Source organism: Crocuta crocuta, unplaced genomic scaffold, assembly GCF_008692635.1.
Source record: "Crocuta crocuta isolate KB4526 unplaced genomic scaffold, BGI_CrCroc_1.0 scaffold168, whole genome shotgun sequence".
Lineage (NCBI taxonomy): Eukaryota > Metazoa > Chordata > Mammalia > Carnivora > Hyaenidae > Crocuta > Crocuta crocuta.
Genome location: NW_027532591.1, coordinates 3,161,038 through 3,180,972, shown reverse-complemented (window position 1 = coordinate 3,180,972; position 19,935 = coordinate 3,161,038). Strand labels below are relative to the sequence as shown.

Here is a 19,935-nt window from a genome sequence, read left to right as displayed (position 1 = left end):
AGATATTGAGAGAGACAGACAGACAGACCATGAGTGGGGAAGAGACAGAGGGAGAGGAAGGCCCAGAACTTGAAGTGGGCTCCAAGCTCTGTGTGGTCAGCACAGAGCCCGACGTGGGGCTCAAACTCAAATATGGCGAGATCATGACCTGAACCGAAGTCGGATGCTCAACCAACTGAGCCACCCAGGTGCCCTGAGAACTGTACATACAGAGAACAATACATTTTAAACCATATCCTGTAAGAATTTTTTCTTGATTTTACTGCCACTAGGGGGTGTCTGGTAATTGATTCTTTTTTGTCTTTACAATTTCTGAAAACATAAAACATTAAGAGCAGAAAATTATATATGGGTCTATAGTTACATTTAGAATTATATTTGAATGTAAATTATATTTTTTAGAAAATAGAATACCAAGTTTTCTGAAAATTTAAGAGCAAACTCTTTAATCAAAACCTCTATAACAGTTGAAAATCATTTAAAACCCCTTTTTAATAAATCAGATTTCACTAATTAATAGAAAGACAAAGTAATACCCCATTGGCAAAACTTCAGACTGTACTATAAGTGATAGTAAAATTAGCAAAAGGGAAGAAACCTGTTAATTATACAGGTTTCATATTATTATAAGAAAGATTTTAGTTTATCCAAGATTTATTGATTACACAGTGAATAAAAATAAGTTCTGTTTTCAAGAAGCTTATATCCTATTCATTAAAAGTATTAGTCTGTATTAGAAAAAACATGCACCTAGATATAAATATTATAACTAAATGGGATAATGTTAAAGAAGAATAACCTAAATACTTATAGAAGAAAAAGAGAATGGGAAAATTTAGTGATCAGCAAATAATAATATGAAAAAAGAAGCATAGCAAACAAGGAGAGTAGACAGAAGAAAAAGAAAATATAGTGGCAAAAAATATCAAGTATATTGAAATCTTCGTAAAATATTAAACTCTACTATTAAAGATAAAAAGCTCTCTTAATAGCATTTTTAAAAATAGTCCACTGTATGTTCTTTATCAGAGAAAAATGTTTTGAAGAAATGGCATAGAAAAGGGAAAATAAAGGGACAGAAAATGATATTCTAGCCAAATATTAATTAAGAGAATGTATAACATTATTAATATCACATTATATTGAATTTAAGACAATTAGCACTGAGGGCCAATTTACCAAAAAGGTATAATAGTTGTGAACTTGTGTGCACAAATCAGCAAAATTGACAAAATCAACAGGAGAAATAGATTAACCACAATCATATACAAATATCTTTCAAAAACTAATGAATTAAACAATGTATCCTCCCAGCTGTAGAGGATTTGAATAGCTGAATTAAACACAAGGGAAATACTTAATGAAAATTGGCCATGTACTACAACACAAAGCTAGTATCAAAAAATCACTATCATACCGACCTCATTCCTTGGCCATCATGGAATACAATTAGAAGTGAAGTTATAATAAAAGATATCTCTGAGATCTTCCATACTTTTGGATGCTACAAATAATTTATTTCAAAATTATAGGTTAAAATGAAATCATAGTAGGAACCGTTAGATATTTAGAAATGAACATAAATGAGAGTGCTAGATACTAAAACTTAGCATACAGCCAAAGTGGTACTTAGAGGAAAATATGTAATCTTAAGTCCACTAATTAAAAGACAAGAAAAATAGAAAACAATTGAATTGGGGCGCCTGGGTCGCTCAGTCAGTTAAGCATCCGACTTCGGCTCAAGTCATGATCTCACGGTTTGTGGGTTTGAGCCCTGCATCAGGCTCTGTGCTGACAGCCAGCTCAGAGCCTGGAGCCTGTCTTTGGATTCTGTTTCTCCGTCTCTCTCTGACCCTCCCCTGCTCACGCTACCTCATTCTCTCTCTCTCTCTCTCTCTCAGAAATAAAACATTAAAAAAAAAAAAACAACAGAAAAGAAGACAGTGGAATTGTATATTCAACTTAAAAAAATAGAGAAATAGGGGTGCCTGAGTGGCTCAGTCGGTTAAGCATCCAACTTCCACTCAGGTCATGATCTCACAGTTTGTGGGTTCGAGCCCCGCATTGGGCTCTGTGCTGACAGCTAGCTCAGAGCCTGGATCCTGCTTCAGATTCTGTCTCCTCTCTCTCTGACCCTCCCCTGCTCACACTGTCTCTCTCTCTCTCAGAAATAAAAAAAATAAAAACATTTAAAAAAAATTAAAAACAACAACAGGGAAATAACAGAGTAAGTCAAAAGAACATAGAAGGAGAGAAAGATTAAAAAGAAGTATTGATAGAGGTAATCAATAGCATATTAACTCTGCTTGGAAAGTCAGCCAGGAAAAAATAAGAGAAAAGCACAAATAAAAATATCAGAAATGAAAAAAGGAACTTAACTACAGATTCAGAAAAGTTTTCTTAATAAGGTAACTATTAAATAAGTTAATACTAAACAAATAAGAAATTAATAAATTTTAAAACAAATATATGTAAGTAATAATAAAATGTATAACTTTATGCCAGTAATATCTGAAATTTAGATGAAATGGAGAATTTCATATAAAATCTAAAGTACTAAAATGAGCATAAGAGGAAATAGATAACCTGGGGAGAAATGATAACCATTAAAGAAACTGAATTAGTAGTCAAAAAGTTCACATGCCACTCCAGAGGATTTCCATAACAGAATCTTACCAAATCTTCATGGAACAGGGTATTCCAGTCTTAGGTAGACTCTTCCCAGAGGGATTGCTGCCTATCTTATTTTATAATGCTCATAGAATCTTGATAATAAAACCAGAAAAAGATAATATAAGAAAAAATTATAGATAAATCTCAACTTATAACCAGACATAATAAAAATAAGTTCATAAACTTTTCTTTGCCCTCTGTCAGCTTTAACTATTTAGTGATCTCTTTTTCCCCTTTCCCTAATCCACTACCTTCAAATATCGCCTCTCTTCAAAATCACATGGTCTTACGAAGATTTAAATGAACCAGTAGTCCTTTTTTGAAAAACATAGCTTGATTATTGTTTTCCCCTTCTCAAACTCTTCCACTAGCTTTTCACCACATTTAGAAGAAAACTCAAGTTCCTTACTATGACCTATAAAAAAAGATTGACATAATCTTGTTCCTGACCTCCTCTCACACTTTAACTCTTACCACTCTTCTTCTGGCTCATAGCTTATCAGCCTCACTGGCCTGCTCTTCTTTAAACATTCTAATTGTTCTTCTACTTTAGGGTGCATGCCTATTCACCTGCCTGGAATGATCTTCCACCAGTTATCAACTTGCCTCATTTCTTTACTTTATTCAGTCCTGTACTCAAACTTCACATCTTCAGAGAGGCTTTTTTTGATCCCCCTGTCTCAGATAGCCCCTCTTTCATACTTTCCCCTTTATCTTGCTTTGTCACTGGGTTGCATTATGTTCGTAATATATTTATATTCATATTTCTTGTTCATCTTTATCACAATGCAAAGCTATAAGAAATCGGGGACTGTTTTTGTTCACTGTTGTATCCGTAGCAGCTACCAGAGTGCTAAAACATACTCAGTACTTAGAAGTATTCTGGAATAATAGCTAAAACATGGAAAGAGCCTAAGTGTCCATCAACAGATGAATCGATCAAGAAGATGTGGTTTATCTATACCATGGAATACTCCATGGCAATGAGAAAGAATGAAATCTGGCCATGTGTAGCAACATGGATGGACCTTGAGGGTGTTATGCTGAGCGAAATAAGTCAGGCAGAGAAGGACAAATATCATATGTTTGCACGTATAGGAGGATTAGGAGGAACTTAACTGAGAACCAGGGGGAGAAGAAGGGGGGAAATGGTGGGGGAAAGGGAGAGAGGCAAACCATGAGAGACTCTTGAATGCTGAGAAACAAACTGAGGACTGATGGATGTGGGGGGGAAGGGGGAGACGGGCATGGAGGAGGGCACTTGTGGGGATGAGCACTGGGTGTTATATGGAAACCAATTGGACAATAAACTATTTGTAAAAAAAAAAAAAAAGAAATATTGTGGAATAAATATTGTAAAGTGACACATTCCTAAAGATATTTGCCTCTTAAAGACTAAAGCTAAGCAGTAAAGTTCTCTTGGTGGGATATCAGAAGAGAGACTAAATATTTGGGGAACAGAAGATCTTAAAAGTGTCCCATAAATATAATGTGCTAGACAATCTTCACTTCTTGGCATGAAGTTAGCCTTTATTTTTGTCCAGTGTTCCTTATGGTTTTCCCCAGCAAAATATGGAGTAATGGAAGGAGTTCTGGTTTTATAGGAGTTCTGAACACAGACTCTTCAGTCCTGTATTTGCCCTACACTGGCCTTTTGACCTCACAGCATTTTTCCTCTATAAGACTTAAATTTCCTTAGTATTACTTCATGTATGGCTATCTTTTCCAATCAGATCCTGAGCTTTGAATAGCAAGAACATTCTTAATGAGCATCTTCCTCAGCTTATGAAAGTGTCATGTATGTAAAAGACCCTTAATAACAAATATTTGTTGTGATGAATGTGAAAAGTTTCATGACTAATTGAGGAGTGTGATTTTTGGTCTATGCATCCTTAGTGTCTCCACTGGCTGTTCTGCTAGTTGTAAAATTCATCATAAGGTGTCTGTCAGGTAAACTGAGGGTCCCTTCTATCATGTTATTTATGCGGGATGCCAATTTTTCACTCATTTGTCAGATATAGATTGAGTGCCATCTTACAATATGTTGTTATTGTTATAGATGCTAGGGGTATAGTGAGAAACAAGTTGACAAGGTGCTTGTTTTCATGTGGTTCACATTATAGTATGTAGGCAAGAAATTATAAAAAAGTAAAAAAAATATTAGATGATAGTAAGTACTTTCTAGAAAACTAAAATAGAATGACATGATAAGAATTTGGTGGCTACTGTAGGTTGTAAGCTCAGAAAAGGCCTCTTCGAAGATGTACTGTTTAAGCTGAGACATGAATGGCCGGCCTCTTGTGTGGCCTCTGAGTTGTAAAGTTGCAGTTAACTATGATTTTGGGTTAATTGCTATTATATAAGCAGGGTTAAACTCAGGGCACTAATTGGAACTGTTGTGATAGTTGAGTAAACCACTAGTGTTAAAATATATGACTTTCTTTTTTTTTTTGTTCTTGGAAAACCATTGGTGTGGGAAAGCAAGTGATCGTAGTCTTAAAATAAGCAAGAGTAGGGTGTTATATTTTGCAGTGGGTGTGCTGTGGAAGGAATTGAAGTAATGATTCAAGATATCTGAGTTGTAGCTCCATCTCTGCCACAGAATCACTGTATGAATGACTTTAAGCAGGTAACTCCTCCGCTCTAGGCCTTAGATGCTACCAGAAAATAGATATTCTTTCAGATCCTTAGGCATCTGTGATGCCACTGATTCTTCCTTTCCTCTGGGGTTCTAATCAGCGGGTTATATACACACAAAAATTAGTACTTAGATTAGAAAACAAAACTATTTTAATGGCTAGACAAGCACCCAATGGAGTATGTGGTTTAGACATGAATCCTAAGTAGAGTCTTTTACTTCTTATTCCAGATCTAAATCTTAGGATCCACATACTCAGGTAGCGTATTTAGAAAGAGTTATGACTGGGTCTTCAGAGCCTGATGTGCTGGTGCAATAGGCCTGCTTCACCAGCCTAGTTACAGCAAGAAAGACAGCTTAGGGAGTTCATGGCAAGCTTTGTCCAGGTGTATCTACCACAGAGGGTAAGAAGTGGGAGAGAATTCAGTGCAATAGGGCATAGGAAGTGAAAGGAAGCTGCTGGTTTAGTACCTGCCTTCTGTGAATCCTAACCTAGTACAGTGTGACCTTGTGAATAATTTCAGTAGCCTCTTCTTTTCTTCCTCTAGGAGAAACAGGTCTAGAGTGAGGGAAAATACGGTGGGTGTTCTCACTAAAACTTCCTTTGTGGGGAGAAGCAGCATGGGTAGAAATAATATACTTCCTATGAGCAGAGGCAGAAGTGAAGAAACGCAAATAAAACAACAGTCTTCTCAGTATCCTTGAGGTCTCTAACTCTCCACACTTCACATGTGTTTCACTATACCCATTAAGCATGGTATGTATAATAAGGGGAAGACTGAAGTATTCCTTCTGTCTTTAGCTTCTTACAACTATCTAGCATTTGTGGGAGTAGTAAGTATCTACCTGTGCTCCTATCCTTGGTTCTAGCTGAGGTATATTGATACTCATAGAAACATAGTATGCCTTTTTCTTTTTCTTTCTCATTCTTGTCTCTTCCACCCTGTACTGAAACCATTCTAGACTCTCTTCTGCCCCCATAACCCCAACAAAGAAGGATAACTGAGAAGTACCGTGTAATTTTGTGGGATTCAGTTATTTGAAGGGCATTCTGATGATGCCTCTAAATAACTCTCATCCTGCTTCTATTTCCCCAACACCTCACAGTCTCTGCACAAATGTTAATTCTTGTAATATTTTTCACTTTTGGTGTGTATCCTGCTAAGGCATACTTCCTTCTGCAAGAGTCATACCCACAAGGGTTCTGACTTAGAATGAGAGGAAAGCTCTAGGATATCATCTTTAGAAGGAGTTAAAGCAACCATCTAATCTAGTCCCATTTTATGACTGAGAGAACTAAGGTACAGAAAGGAGAAGTTAGTCTATTAGGCCTTAGCTTTTTCACCCAGAGTGATCAGGTTGATAGTTTCTGCCTCCTGGGGCCTTGAGAGGGGCATTGTGATTAAATAAGATAGCACATGTGATCACTGGGAGATCACAGAGCTAGTTAATGGATGAGCCAGGACTTGGCTGTCAGAAAACTCTTAACAACTCCTCTAAACCACTCATTATAATGCCTCTGAGCATGCTCAAAAGGTCAGAGTGACTATGGTCCTCAATATAACGTCTCACTTCAACCTGGTTCGTGTGTAAAGTAGATGCTCAATAATTCCTTTAAATGAAGATGGACAAAGTGATGCAACTCTTTTAGGAAGAAATGAACACCTTCCAATGGGGGATTTTTTTGGCCAAGTATTTTTATTTTCAAACTAGAAAAAAAAAACACACAGTAAGTTTTAACCTCAAAATAATTTGCTGAAAATGTCATTTGAAATGGTTGTTCTATAGGTCTTCTTCATGGTGGCTTTTTATTGATCAGTACTTGTGAGATGTTTGCATGGGAGAAAGACCTTAAATGGCCTATACATGACAGTTTTGTGAAGACTTCATATATGCAAATAAATGCTCTGAATGGATCAAGTAACTTTTTCTTCTACGATGCTTTACAAAATAACTTTTTTTTGTTGTTTTTATAAAGGATAGTCCCCTTTGGAAATATTTTACCAGTGTTATAATCGTTATGATATTTGATAACAGTTTGATATATCATTTTTAAAGTAGGTCATCATTTCTCAAGAATTAATAGATATAAGTGATGCTTCAGGTACATTATTCTGACTGCTGTTCAACTTAAATTTAATTCTAGTGAGTATTAGGTGCCTGGGTGGCTCAGTCGGTTAAGCATCTGACTTCAGCTCAGGTCATGATCTTGCAGTTTGTGGGTTTGAGCCCCACGTCGGGCTCTATGCAGACAGCTAGCTCAGAGCCTGGAACCTGTGTCTACCTCTCTCTCTGACCTTCCCCAGCTCACGTGTCTCTCTCTCTCTCTCTCTCTCTCTCACTCATAAATAAATAAATAAAACATTAATTCTAGTATTAGAATTTGTAAAAGTGAAATTTGAAAGTATAGGGTTAGTAAATGTTTCTTAATAAGGGGGTTACTAAAAAGTGGCTCATTTTAAGAAAAGCTCATCCATAAATGAAGTTATGAATTCTGGATGAAAGAAGAAACTTGTCTCCAATTAAAGCATTGATGGAGTTCACAACACATCTAATTGGATTGATGTACCAAACCCATTTATACAGTTTACTGCCTATTGATAGGTCAGTGACCACAGAGATTAGCTTGTTAACATCACACTTTGAAAAAGAATTGCAGGTATTCTCTATAGTTGATTTAATGAACAGTCAGAAACTTGGTCACTAATTCATGAAACAAAAATCAATATATTTGTAAATGTAATTTTCTTTTTTGCTTTCTTCACATTTTGTCTGCATGGATGGAATTCTGTTTTGACAGTTTTGCTATAAACTACTTGATGGATCACAATATATCACTATCACCACTAATTACCACATTTTGATTAATTTTACATACTTTGGTTAATACATTTTGCTGAATCCAATATATCAGTATATTGATAAACAGTAATTATAGACATAAAGACACCTGAACTTGAAATTATCATGAAAAATGTTATTAAAAATTATGTGAAACCAAATGTTTGTTTATCTAGACATATTTAATTGCCAGCAAAGAAAGCAATTAAAAGTAGCTGCAGAGTAAGAGGCCAACCTTCGTTAAACGTGGTTTTAAGATTGTTACAGAACTTGTGGTGATGATAACATGGTGTCTTGGAGGATGTTAACAACTGTAGCAGAGTGTTAATTAAGAATGATGTAATCTGCAGCTCAGAATTATTGGTATCATACGTTAGTTTAGCTGGACAGAAGCAAAACCTAGTTTCAGTTATGGTGAGGGCTCAAGTTGTATTTATAGTGGAAAGATTAACATTTTATTTTTATGCTGTTCCTGAGACAATTTAAAAATCCTGAATAAAATACAGTCAAATGTAAACATCAGGTCCCTAGCTCATTTACATATGTGCCAGATTTTCAAACTGATTGCTATTTGAACCTAATCTGTCATTGCTGGCTGCATTAGCTACAACAAACATTACATTTACATATTGATTTCTTATTTTGTTTTAGTGTAAATAATCCATAATTATAGTAAATTTGGTCTTTTGTTGACAAGAGCTCATATGACTCTGTAAGTTTAGAATGGAAATTTAAATTGCCATGTGTGATGCTTTTTAATTTAAAATCTTGATGTATCTGAAAGGATAAAAAGATCACTGTAGATCATGAAATGTAGATCATAAAACATTCCCAGAAACAAAAAAGAGAATATTTTTTAGGGTCTTTGGAAAGATACAAGTTATGAAGTATTAATGAAAAATTCAGTAGCGCATTCCAAGAATATTATCTACATTTTTCTAATAAAGAGTCATAGTAATTTGAAAGAAATTACTGTTTTTGCTTCAAATTCAGGTAATATTTAAAAAATAAAACCTACTGGAAATGAACCCTCTAAGCCTATTATTTTATACTGATATTTTTGTTTACAATGTCCCACTACAAGAAAATAAACAGCATATACACAGCAGGAATGAAACAGGAAATAATTTGATCTTTATACTAGTGTTAATACTTTACTTATGGTAACTATATATACAGCATTAATTTGAGAAGTATGATTTCACTGTCAAACCATATGTGTCAGTGAATGTGATGTATCAAGAAATCCATGATTTCCATTTCCATTGATTAAAAAGTCTGTTGTATTTGTGAAGTTAAAAATAAGTAGCCCATCTAATTGCAAAAATGTTAGCTATCAGATTGTTCAAGTGTTTATTTTTGTGGTTTATAATTTTTTATAGAGATCAAATTTATATATAATAACATGTAATTATTTTTTGCAAATTTATTTACAATTAAATTCTTTTTATTTGAGTGTAGTTAATACATAATATTATTTTAGTTTCATGTATACAACATGGTGAATCCACAAGTTTATACATTATGCTATGTTCACCCCAAGTGTAGCTACCATCTGTCACCATACAATGCTATTACAATATCATTGGCTATATTCCTTACATTGTGCTTTTTATTTCTGTGACTTATTCATTCCATAACTGGAAGCCTTTATCACCTACTCCCTTTCACCCATTTTGCCCATACCCTAGCCAAAAATGTACAATTTTTAAGTTTCTCCCAGTTATAGGAGTTTTGACAGAAGCATATTATTTTCTACCATGGGTTTTAATGAGTGAGATTTTAATTTGGAGGTGTACTACATATTTATTTACTTATACATTTAGAAGCATGTGTTCAACTGATAGCAGCTGTTTACATGGTGCTATGAATATAGAAGCTCTAAAAGCCCTTATTACATTAGTTAACTCAGGCTTCTATAGTAAAATACCATACAGTGAGTGCCTTAAACAACAGACATTTATTTCTCACAGTTATGAAGGCTGGAAAGTTCAAGATCAAGGAAGATACTGGTAGATTTGGTTCCTGGTGAGAGCCCTCTTCTTAGCTTGCAAGTTGTTGCCTTCTTGCTGTGTCCTCACTTGGCAGAGAGAGAGAAAAAGCTCTGGTCTCTCTTCCTCTTCTGTTAAGGAAACTAATCCCATAATGGGCCCCGCCTTCATGATTTAGTTAAATTTAACCTTCTGAAGGCCCTACCTCCAAATACCATCACATTGGGAATTAGGCTTTCAGCCTGTGATTTCCAAAGGGACACAAACATTCACCCCATAAGAGCCCTGAAACCTAAATCTGAATTTGTTGTGCTTCCTAGTTTGGTTGTTTAATCTTGATGGATTTATATTCTATAACAATGTTTCCCTTAAACTAACTGTTAAGTATTTAACAGGAAGGCTAAGGTATAGGCTGACCAAGTCTGCCCACTGAAGACTTTAAAGAGAATTCTTGATTTAAAGAGTTGCTGGAAAGGAAATTCTTAAATTACTGTTATTATTCTGGATGTAAGATACCTGCCTGCTACTGCGCTACCCTATAAAATGGGACTGCTGCTATTTGGCAGGAAGAAAGCCATACTTCTTTTTTTTTTTTTTTAATGTTTGTTTATTTCGAGAGAGAGAGGGAGAGAGGGCACCTGCAAGTGGGGGAGGGACAGAGAGATTGGGGGAAACAGAGAATCCCAAGCACTGACAGTGCAGATCTCCCATGCAGGGCTCAAACTCACAAGAACCATGAGATCGTGAGCTGAGCAGAAATGGAGAGTTGACACTTGACCTACTGAGCCACCCAGGCACCCCAGCCATTCTTCTTCTTATTAACCAAGAATTAACAACAGATATATAGCTACACGATGATCAAATGATTGTTTTACTACCATAATCCAGTCTTAAGTTAACCTTGAAAAATCACTACATTATACATATTAAATAGCCACGTGCTTTCTGCAGAAGAGGATCACTAAAGTGCTCCTTCTTTTTAAAAAAAATTTTTTTTGGTTGTTTTATGTAATTCTGAGAGAGAGAGACAGCGTGAACAGGAGAGGGTCAGAGAGAGAGGGAGACACAGAATCTGAAACAGGCTCCAGGCTCTGAGCTAACTGTCAGCGAAGAATCCACGAACCATGAGATCATGACCTGAGCTGAAGTCGGATGCTTAACCAACTGAGCCACCCAGGCACCCCTAAAGTGCCCTTTCAATGTGAAATAAACTCCGTCAAGACAGTAAACTGTTACATTTCTTCATTTTTTTATTTTTTAATGTTTATTTTTGAGAGAGAAACAGACAGACAGACTGAGGGAGGGAGAAGCAGAGAGAGAGGGAAATGCAGAATCCGAAGCAGGCTCCAGGCTCCGTGCTGTCAACACAGAGCCTGACGCGGGCTTGAACTACTGAGCCATGAGATCATGACCTGAGCCGAAGTTGGATGTTTAACCGACTGAGCCACCCAGGTGTCCCTGTTACATTTATTTCTTAATGTTGTTGCTTTTATCAGTATTTGATTCATAGAAGCTAGTAATTTATGGCTTTTTATGCCATACATGTATAAAAATATATGTAGCTTCAAAGTTACTTACTGGGGCTTAGGTGTTAATATTAGCTATATATTATTTTCTCCGTATTAAAAAGCTGGAGGGGTGCTTGGGTGGCTCAGTCAGTTAAGTGCCTGACTCTTGTTTTTAGCTCAGGTCATGATCTCATGATTCATGGGTTCAATCCCCTCCCCGGGGTCTTCACTGACAGTGTGGAACCTGCTTGGGATTACCTCTTTCCTCTCTCTCTGCCCTTCCCCCTTGCTCTCACGCGTTTTCTCTCCTCCCCTCCCCCGCCTCTTTCTTCTCTACCCACCCCTTTCTCTCCCCCCCTTCTCTCAAATAAATAAACTTGAAACTGGAGGGGAATATAAAATGTATTAAATTAAGCCAGTGAATTAAAATGAAATTGGTACTTAATAGAAGGCAGATATTTTATAGATGGCCTCTTGATTTCTTATAAATGTTCATAGTTAAATTGGAATAGGATTGAAATAGGAATAGGATCTCCCCAGGCAGAGGTGGATATTCTGCTAATGAAATGGCACTAGACGTGTAAAACTTGTGGACAAAAAAGAAAGCAGAGAAGGGATATTCTACTGGAACTCTTTCTAGAATTGTGTTAGTGGCTTTAATATTAATGCTTAGCTATAATATTGAGAATTTTAAGGGAATGGTTTGTTCCATTCCTTCCTCCGTTCCTTCCATCCGTCTGTTCCTTCTGTCCGTCTGTCCTTTCCTCCTTCCTTCCTTCCTTCCTTCCTTCCTTCCTTCCTTCCGTTCCCTCTCTTGTATCCTCCCCTCCTCAGTTTTACTTTATTTTATTTTTTAATGTTTACTTATTTTTGAGAGAGAGAGAGAGAGAGAGAGAGAGTGAGAGACCGCGAGTGGGGAAGGGACAGAGAGAGACACACACAGAATCCAAAGCAGGCTCCAGGCTCTGAGCTGTTAGCATAGAACCTGATGCAGGGCTCCACGAACTGTTAGATCATGACCTGAGCCAAAGTCGGACGCTTAACCAACTGAGCCACCCAGGTGCCAGCACCCCTTCTCCCAATTTTAAAATGAAGAAACTAGCTAGGAGAATTATGAGATGATATATATGAAAATATCTAGCACTTTGTCTACTAATTGCTTAAAAGTGTTAATGTTTACTGTATTATATAGTAATGTGTTGTATTTTTTTTACAAAGAGCCACTAGCTTAAAGCTTGAGAATAATGTATGTGATTCTTATTATAGTTTAAACATTAATTTCACTCCGTATTTGAGGGTAGAGCAATGGCAAGTTTTAACAGCTCTTGTTTTTTGTAGAAACAAAATTATCTTCTTGTGGGTAAATGAAATATTCTAACTGAAAGGAAAATCATGATGAAGAATAAAAATTAAATACTTTACAGTGAGAAGAGAATATATGTTCTATCAAACTATTTCTTATTTTGGGTTAAAATTCAAGACTGTACATTTGCTTATACATTTCCTTCTCCCTCTAATTGAAGAGAAAAACATGCCATTAAAAAAATCATTTCATATTATTTCTCACCCACCCACTTTTGTTGGTAGTAGTCGTTAGAGCTACTCTAAAGGTCAGAAGTTCCCAGTAGCATGAATGACTTTGCATTTTGAAGGTAAAAGATTGCCTGAAGGTAGATTAACCCAGGCTAGCTATCCTAATCAATCATTAGAAGACACTGTTAGAAAATTGCTCTTAGATGCAATAACTGTAAGGACTCACTCTAAATACTGGCTAGAATCCATGTGTTGATAATATTGTAGCAATAAAGTCTTTGCAAATTATGCCAGTCACCACAGTAAATTCTTTACAGCTTTCACCCCAATTTCAATTCCCCCCTGAAAAAAAAAAAAACAAAAAACTTAGAACCCCAAGAAACAAAACTCACTCAGTTCACCTGCCAAATTTCTGTGGAAAACCTCTGTGGTTAAATTTAGGTATTCTTCCTCCTTATTTCCATAGCACCTTAGGAGAAGTAGTATTAGAGCTCTTAGCAAACAGTACCATATGTGAGTTGCAAGTTTGCTTGTCTTCCCATTTCTCAATAAACTCAGTTAAGGTAGAACTGTGATCTTACTGGGTTCTCTTCCTCAGTTCCCGGAGAACAAATCCTACGAGTTAGACCTGGGTCACTGCTTCTTATTTTGTGTGTGTCATTAAAGAAGTAACTTAACATCAGTTTTCTCATCTATAAAATGGAAAAATGATAGTCATAACATCATAAAGTTGATGTGAATTTCTTAATGCCTGATACATAGTAGCACTCATTAAAGGCCAGCAATCATTGTTCATGGCTAAGTGAATGAGCCAGGCTGCTGTCTTAGGTCACAAATAATACCTGTAGCTTGCTCTTCCAGACAGACCATTCTCACAAGGAACCCCAAGCAAGACCTGTGTAAAAAAGAACACTGTGAGCGAGTCTGGATAACATTAGGCATAATACAAAGTTACATTCAATGCATCATAAAAAAAATTTTATCCTCTATGAACTCCTGCAGAGGGATGGAACTAAAACATACTGCTAGAAAAACACCATAGATCCTTTTACTAATGTTTCACTGTTATTGTAAGATTTCAGAGTATGAATATACCTCAAAAGTGTTCCGTTTTCAGGATGCTTGGGTGGCTCTGTCAGTTAAGGTCCGGCTCTTGATTTTGGTTCAGGTCATGATCTCACAGTTCATGAGCTCGAGCCCTGTGTTAGGTCTTATGCTGACAGCTTGGAGCCTGCTTGGGGTTCTTTCTCTCCCTCTCTCTCTCTGTCCTTCTTCCTCTCTGTCCTTCTCCTGCCCCTACCCTCCCCTGAATCTGCTCATTCTCTCAAAATAAATAAAAGTAAAACAGCTAAAGAAAAGTGTTCTGGCTTCACTAAAGGTTATATAACAGGACACCTTAAAACTGATACGCAGTAAAAATTTCCACTTGGCTTTCTAAAATTTAATATTCACAGTTCTATGAAGGGTTATAATCCTTTTCCTGAAAAGGAAAGAGAGTTTATAGAGTAGGGGCACCTGGGTGACTCAGGCGGTTAAGCGTCCAACTTTGGCTCAGGTCATGATCTCACGGTTCCTGGGTTCAAGCCCCACATTGGGCTCTGTGCTGACAGCTCAGAGCCTGGAGCCTGTTTCAGATTCTGTGCCTCCCTCTCTCTCTGACCCTTCCCTGCTCACACTGTCTCCCTCTCTCTCTCAGAAATAAATAAAACATTTATAAAAAATTAAAGAGAATTTATAGAGTAATTAAGTGCCTAAAATAGGGCCTTGTATGTAGTAGACATTCAGCAAATACATTGAAAGAATGTATGATTGACATTTCAGAGTCAAACAGCTATCAAGTAGTGGAGCAGGGATTCAAATCTGGCTCTGTGACTCTTGAGCAATTTAATGCTATAAATATTTTTTCTTGACAGTTTACCCTGACCCAGGACGATGGAAGAATTGTAGAACTACACTAAAATTATGTAAAGTAGTCTGCATCAATGCTGATCCTAACAAACCTTTTGCCAAATTATTGCACGAGTCTCCCAGTCAAGATCAAGAAACATATCTAAGGAATTGCATAAAGACAAGCACAAAGTATTAGACATGTGTAGATTCACATGTAAAGATAAAGGAGGATCTATATAATAATCAAGACTTCAGGAATTCTGAGCTTCTTAGCCTGTCATTTGAAACCTCCATAATGGTTGTCTTTAATTTTATGAAATATTCGTTTTTACAAATCCTTCTTCACACCCCCTTATACTTCTTCCTAATTGCTTTCTATACCTTTCTGTATATACTCCAAGCTCCATTTCTGCTCAAACTAGCCTATAATCACCCTCCACATCTACTTGTCAAATTATTATCCATTCTTCTTCATATTACTTAAAAGTACTGTCTCCTTGCTTCCCAATCCTCACATTTGTTTTAAATTCTGTGAATGGTCTGTCTTGACTATAACCAATAATAAGGGAGCACCCGGATGGCTCCATCAGTTGAGCTTCCAGCTCTTGATTTCCACTCAGGTTATGGTCTCACAGTGGTGAGATTGAGCCTCACATCGGGCTCCACTGTAAGCATGGAGCCTGCCTGAGATATAATCTCTCTCTCCCCTCTCCCTCCCTCCCTCCCTCTTCCCACTCATACTCTATCTCTCTAAATGACTGAATAAATGAATGAATGAATGAAAATAATAGGAATCAAATAATTATAGAAGGAATGAATTAATCGTGAACCCCTAGCAGGCAGGAATCTTAATCATTTTTGTATCCCCAAAGCAGCCTAGCCATTTGGGAGATAGGATACTGATGTGTAAAGAACATAGAATTAAATATAATTTAGAAACTGGGTTTCATCTTTTGTAGCTGCATAATGTTGGGCAATTACTTAACCTTTCTGAACCACAATTTTGTGAATAAAATGGCACTTCACAGATAGACTCAAAAATGACAGTTAGTAGTTCTTTATATGCAGTTTAGAATATGCAGAACTAACTATTCCTTAAATGTTTATAGGATTCAGTTGAATCACTGTTTATTATGCTAGTTGCCAACAGAAATACTGATGAATAATATATTTATCCTTAAAAGGCTTGTAGTCTTGAATTGAGGACTTCGACATATGAAACAAATCAAACTGTACAAAATATGCTATAATTATTAAATACAGTATATGATGAAAGAATTGGGAGAAGAGGAGGCTATTATAAATACAAATGGTGCATCGTAAGGTGGACTCAAAGCTGCTGTATTGGTAGGGTGGTTGTGAAAGAGGATGAGAATAACATGAACAGAGATTGAATTGAGTATGATGTGATGTTTTTGACATGAGAAGTTATCTAATCTCTAGAGCAAAAACCATATTTTGGAGAATAGTTATGAAGTCATTCTACCTGTGAAAGGCCTTGAACTCCAAATAGGCTTTCCATTACTTGGCATTTTTGACCCCAAATTCATTTAGCATACAGATACGGAACAATTAACCGTGCCTCTGTTTGAGCCACATTACACTCCTTTCACACACCCTTCACTGTGGTCATAATGAGGTTTTTCCTGAATGTTGTCCATTTTCTGACCTCATTGCACTTAATGTCTCAGCATCAGTTAGTGTGATTGCTTATGCCCTTCCTAATTCAAACAGTTAATTGTTTCTACTCCCTTATAGTAGACTTTCTTGGTCTTTCTCTTATCTCATGGACAACTTATCAATCTCCTTTACTCTGACTCCTCCTCCTCTGCTTGAATTCAGATGATTGGAATGCCCAGTGCTCCGTCCAGGCCTCTCTTTTTCTAAGCAACCTACTTCTTTTGCCCACAACATCTAAATACTATCTATATGCTGTCAACTATCCTGCTCTGAGTTGTCTTTCTTGACCTCTTTACAACTGTACATGATAATCTCTTTTTGGATGTCTAATAGGCGTCTTAAACTTATCCAAAACTTCATTCTCAGTTTCCCCACCCGACCCGTTCTTACCCGTTTTCCCTGTTAAATCCAATTCTATGCTTCCATTTGCTTAGACCAGAAATTTGAGGTTATGTTTTTCTCACATTCCATAAGTAATTTGTCTGCCTTCTACCTCTGAAAGATATCTGACCCTGACAACTGTTTATCATCTTTGCCTCTACTGCCCTACTCCAAGTCACTATCACTTCTTGCTAGGGCTAGCCTCCTAACTCTTCTAGCTCTCCCTGCCTTAGTGTTTCCTCACTGTAGCCTGAACAGCCAGAATAATATTGTATACATGTAAATGTAAGTCAGCTCTTAACTATTTCCCTGTGTAAAACCTCCAGTGGTTTTCCCATGCAATTACTATAAATATCAAGTTCTTTATTTTGGTCTGCAAGGACCTACATGATCAGACTACTGCTATCTCTTTCTTATCATACCAGCTTCAACTCAAATGGCACTTCCTCAGAGATGTCTTCCTCAACTATTCTGTTGAAAATAATTCCCTTCATGCTGTCCCCCGGTTACCTTTTTAATTGTAATCCTGTTTTATTTATTTCATGGCAGTTAGTATTCTCTAAAATTGCTTACTTATTTGTTTGATTATTGTTTTGTCTCCTTTACTGGAATGTAAGTTTCATGAAAGCAGGGATCATGTTTTTCTTGTTCACTGCTGTATCCCTAGCAGCTAGAACAATGTCATAAACATAGGTAGGTGCTCAATAAATATTTGTTAACTGAGTGAATGAGCTTACTATGTTCTTCCACTTTTTATTTCCTTCTCTAAAAAATGCTGCCCTTCTCTCTTCCCCAGATGAAGCAAAAATTTCATGCTTTCCAAATGATAAACACAAAGGTCTGACTTATCCTGCATATTTCAACTTAATATTTTTCTTCTCCTCTGAAGCTTTCCTTAACCATTTTCCTCTTTCACAGAGACAGAATTGAGAACTTCCTTCTCTGTTTTCATTATATATTTTTTCAATTTCTCAATTGTGCCTATTACATCATACTCTGGCTAGTTATGTTATTTGTCTACCTTCTTAGATTGTGAAGATTTTTATGGACAGGACCTGTGTGTTATTTGGGTTGGTTTTCTTAGCACATGGAATAATGTAAGGCATTGAGTTAATGTTGATAAATACATTAATCAGAATCTTAATACTTGTAGTAGTTTTCCAGAAAGCAACACTGCTTTGTGAGATACAAAGATGAGTAAGACTCTTGTCTTCTGGAAACTGACAGTTTATTCATTGATCAATAAATATAGTGTGACAGGCATTATGCTTAAGTGCTAAGGATAGTGTTACAAAGGTTCCTGCCTAAAGAAACTCTATTTTAGTATCATTTCCTTTGATTTTGATCAGTAATATTTTATGCTATATATTGGTGTTTCCTAGGTATTATTAGTCTGTAGTTAACCCACGAACTCTCTTAGACAGAGATTAACTGCCTAATCCTAATCTTCTGTTGCATGTATTATTATCACATAAATAGTTACACATTGAAGAATAATAAATGCCAGAACTGTGTAGCGTACCCAAATTGTCTTCCCACCTCCACAAGTCTGGCACAATTATACTTGAGGCTGCCAGTATAGATTATTCATACATAATGGTGACAGATTTTTATTTTCTGTGTTGACAGTGCTTCTTAAAATTGTCATAAACAAATAGAACCATGACTTATATTTCATATGTGGTTAATTTCATTTACTCTTCATAGCTCTGATACATTGCTAACATTTTGGTTAATATTGCTCTGAATTCTTCCAGTTTCTAAATTCTGTATATTTCTGAGTCCTGAGTGAAAGCACAGATATTTTGAAGGAATCTGGGGGTAGCATTTAAAATTCTTCAGATCTCAGTCAATATCTTCTGAATTTTGACTGAAACCATATTTCTATTCTTACAATATTCATGAGTACAAACAATATTTTACATTTCTGTTCTTTTAAAACAGCTATTTCACTTGGATATGACCCAGAGCATTTGAGTATACATCTTAGTAGCATATTTGGAATTTGATATAATTGAAAAATTTGGTTCTCTTGGAGGAAATACATATGCAGACAATAGCCTATGACTTCTAGAAAATTCTTATGTATGCAGAGTGTTTAGAATTGAAGTTTAAAAACACCTTGGTAGAGAAGGAGTTAACAAGTTAGCTCCCTTGGTTGTTCTCAGCATGCTCTCTTGCCTTTAGGAGCTGAAAAGATGATAACATTGGGCCCGGACATGCCTGTGTGGAGGTTATGGTACTCCTGGGGTTTTTGCAGCTAGCTGTAAAGCAAGCTAGAACATGTTCATCTCAGAGTTCCTTGTTTTTCTTTCAACCCTTTCAGTGCCCTGCAGGAGTCATTAAATCAAAACTTCATGCTGATCATCACCCACCGAGAAGTCCAGCGGGAGTACAACCTGAACTTCTCAGGAAGCAGTACCATTCAAGAGGTGAGTTATGTCTCACAGCTAAGGAATAAAGGTAGCTCATTATAGCTAATGTTGACCCTGTTAAAGAGGGCTTATCTGTTCTAGTTGGAAACTCTCTTTATGTTTCATTATTGGGTTCTTAATTTTAATTAGCTGGAGCATCAATGATTACTGTAGATATATTAAATGACTTGACCTAGAAAGATAGATGTTATAAATGATAGCTCTTGATAACTCTTAAAATAGTCAACTCAAAACCTTGCTTAAAAACAACTGTTATGTAATGTATTTTATGGTTTAGTAGTAATGATTCAAAATATTAATTTGGAAATTGTGGGCAGCATGTATTTTTGAACATGCTTATAATTTATTTGAAAGGCTGCTTTCAA

At 36.3% G+C, this 19,935-nt stretch overlaps 1 protein-coding gene across 4 annotated transcripts in view; it reads left to right on the top strand.

Moving 5' to 3' along the window:
• Positions 1-19,935, top strand: part of FAF1 (Fas associated factor 1) — a 449,320-nt gene that overhangs the window by 194,943 nt on the left and 234,442 nt on the right. For all 4 annotated transcript variants that reach the window (XM_077779702.1, XM_077779703.1, XM_077779704.1 and 1 more), the window contains one exon: positions 19,462-19,567. In XM_077779702.1, coding sequence (XP_077635828.1) covers positions 19,462-19,567 — 106 coding nt within the window. The remainder of the gene's footprint in view (positions 1-19,461; positions 19,568-19,935) is intronic.